This window comes from Montipora capricornis, unplaced genomic scaffold, assembly GCF_036669925.1.
Source record: "Montipora capricornis isolate CH-2021 unplaced genomic scaffold, ASM3666992v2 scaffold_466, whole genome shotgun sequence".
In the NCBI taxonomy this organism is placed as follows: Eukaryota; Metazoa; Cnidaria; class Anthozoa; order Scleractinia; family Acroporidae; genus Montipora; species Montipora capricornis.
The window spans coordinates 50,001-52,500 of record NW_027180202.1 but is presented as its reverse complement, the minus strand read 5'-3'; the positions used below and the strand labels follow the sequence as shown (position 1 = coordinate 52,500).

The 2,500-nt window shown below is 38.5% G+C and overlaps 1 protein-coding gene across 1 annotated transcript in view; it reads left to right on the top strand.

Moving 5' to 3' along the window:
- The first annotated feature begins 116 nt into the window (after positions 1–116).
- The window catches only part of LOC138036191 (gamma-soluble NSF attachment protein-like), a 17,285-nt gene continuing 14,901 nt past the window's right edge, over positions 117–2,500 (top strand). Inside the window, exons 1-2 of the mRNA XM_068882549.1 lie at positions 117–208; positions 886–953. Of these exons, the coding sequence (XP_068738650.1) occupies positions 144–208; positions 886–953 (133 nt within the window). The 5' untranslated portion in view covers positions 117–143. The remainder of the gene's footprint in view (positions 209–885; positions 954–2,500) is intronic.

Here is a 2,500-nt window from a genome sequence, read left to right as displayed (position 1 = left end):
CGTTTTGTATAGCGGGTGATGTCCGCGTAATTTGGTGCACTTTCAGCGGGTATCACCCATAGGGGAACCATAGGGGTTGCGTGATCGGCTGGGCATTCAACCTGAGTCTGTGGTAATCAAACGTCAGCGGCCTCCCAATCAAGATGGCTGCCTTGCAAGAAAGAAAACTTCAAGAAGGAATGCAGCTCTTAAAAGAAGCTGAAAGTTTGTAAGTTTTTGTCACTGGGCAGTCTCAAATCTTGTAAATTAAAGAATACAGTGCCATATTTGAAGTGGTGATACGGAAGTTGGAAATATACTAATGAACGTAGAAGGTTAAGCTTAAGTTATTCTGTTTGCACGACAGCTCGTTAATTTCCCCGAGGATTTACTGACTCTTCTATAATGAATTATGCCTTAGAGGACGGTCGACCACAGTCCAATGGCACCATGTCCTCACAGGGTAAAATACATTGAGTGAATGCGGGGGCTGGACAATCTGCGAGCCAGCGAGCCATGCGAATTTCGCATTTACATGTAAGTCTAAGCACCCATTTTAAATAGCGCTCAGATAAACAGTTATTAAGTCTAAGCACCCAATTTAAAACGGTTAGCTTTCAACAACTGTGTGACTCACATTTTGACTCGCATGATTCGCTTGCTCGCACATTGTCCTATAAACTCGTGAATGTGGGTGCTGTACGGTGGGGCTTGTGCATTTTTTTATCCTCCTTATCCAAGACGACCTAGAGAGGTCATCACAAAGGCAGCACTTTCTTGAAGGACCGGTTGAAGTTAAACCTACGACTTCCAACTAGTTAGTTCAGTGATCAACTCTTTAAGTCAGCCAATCAGCCATTTTACTCCTGTGTAAAGGTATTTCCTTTTTCTTTTAAATCTTCTTAGTGTGAAAACGAGTTGGCTAAAATGGAAACCTGACTGGGATAGTGCTGCAGATAAGTATATGAAAGCTGGTACGTACATGTAGGTATTCACACTCTTTTACATTGCAGCTTAGAAGGAAAGCTGCAGTAATGCTTACATTGTTTTTCTGTAATTTATGCATCTGCATGCATGTGTACAAAATTGGTGCATCCTACTTTTGTTTTTCATGGTTTTTACTTTCTTTGAAGCGTAGCAAAAGGAATTTCCCTGTATACAAAATTTAAACTATTTACAAAAATTGACTGCAAACTGCTTAATTTAAGCAGATCATGAGATATTTTTTTTAGGTATTTTTTTAATGCCATTGTCGCCGTCCACAATGGGCATATAAAGAAAGCACACTCACTATTTGAATTTGACAGGAATTTACTAGCTGTGTTATAACTTAAGTTGATAGAAGTAAATTGATCACTAGTGGGAAACTAACATTTCAAGAACTTAATTTAGCTGTTCTTTCTTTTTTGTGTTGAATTTCTTTGGTCATTGTTCATCTGAAAAAAACCCTGCACACACAGCAACAGTGCAAGGCAGGCCAGAGCAAACACAATGGCTGCATGATTACCGAAACAATTTCTTGTTGAATACAAAAAATATAATTACATGTAATACAGGGCTCGAAATTGCGACCAATAATAAGTTGCCAATGCGACTAAAACTTCCACCTTGGCAACTTAAAGTTCTCCTTTAGTTGCCAACTTGGCGAGTTCATTTTTAAAAAAGTGAGTAAATAAGCGATTCAGGTTAAGGAACATCTGCGATTGCTTTGCTGCGACAAAAAAAATGGATGTTTTGCTGAGAAATAATAACTGTAATCATAGTTATTAGAGGGAAATGGTTTGGAAGCTCGGCAAACATCAAAGGAGCAAACAAAGATGCCAAGATATATGTTGGAAAGTTAACCTGCGATCAGGGTCTATTTTAGTTTCGCGTGGTACGTAACGTGGAGTTAGCGAAACGAAAAATAGAGCCCGACCAAATTCCTCTTCGAAATTCCTTCCACCCACTTTTTTTGATTGATTGACATGTCCTTCATCGGCCAATCAAATTTACTTCCATTACACCAATACACGCGTGTACGGCAGATTCACACTATTTTGTTTTGACCAGAGTTAATTACCGTGGGAGGAATATTATAAACGAATTCGAAAGTTAAAGCATGGGGAATGTTTTTGACGACTATATTGCGGCAAAGGCCGGTGTAATTCTCCCTCCGAACTTCACTGAATATGCAACCTTTTAAGCTTGACATCTTAATTTGTAATTGAGATAACCTAGCATTTTGTCGTTGGACGGTTTGGCAATAGATTTTTAAAGAAAAAAAAAGAGAAATACATTATTCCTTTAACGTGTTTGCCCATGAAGGTTTCTTTGGTGATTTTTTCGGGTAATATCTTCAGTTGCAGTGTATTTCTAGAATTGCGCGCAGTAAAATCATGATAAGTTTGGCTGTTAATTTTTTGATGGAGTACGAACAGTAAGATGGACTCGCAAAGTTTCTTTTATTGTTGTACAATTGATCTCTCTGGAAACATGCCATTTTAGTTTCTGGAGTGCGAGTTTTAAGTTAAATCAACTG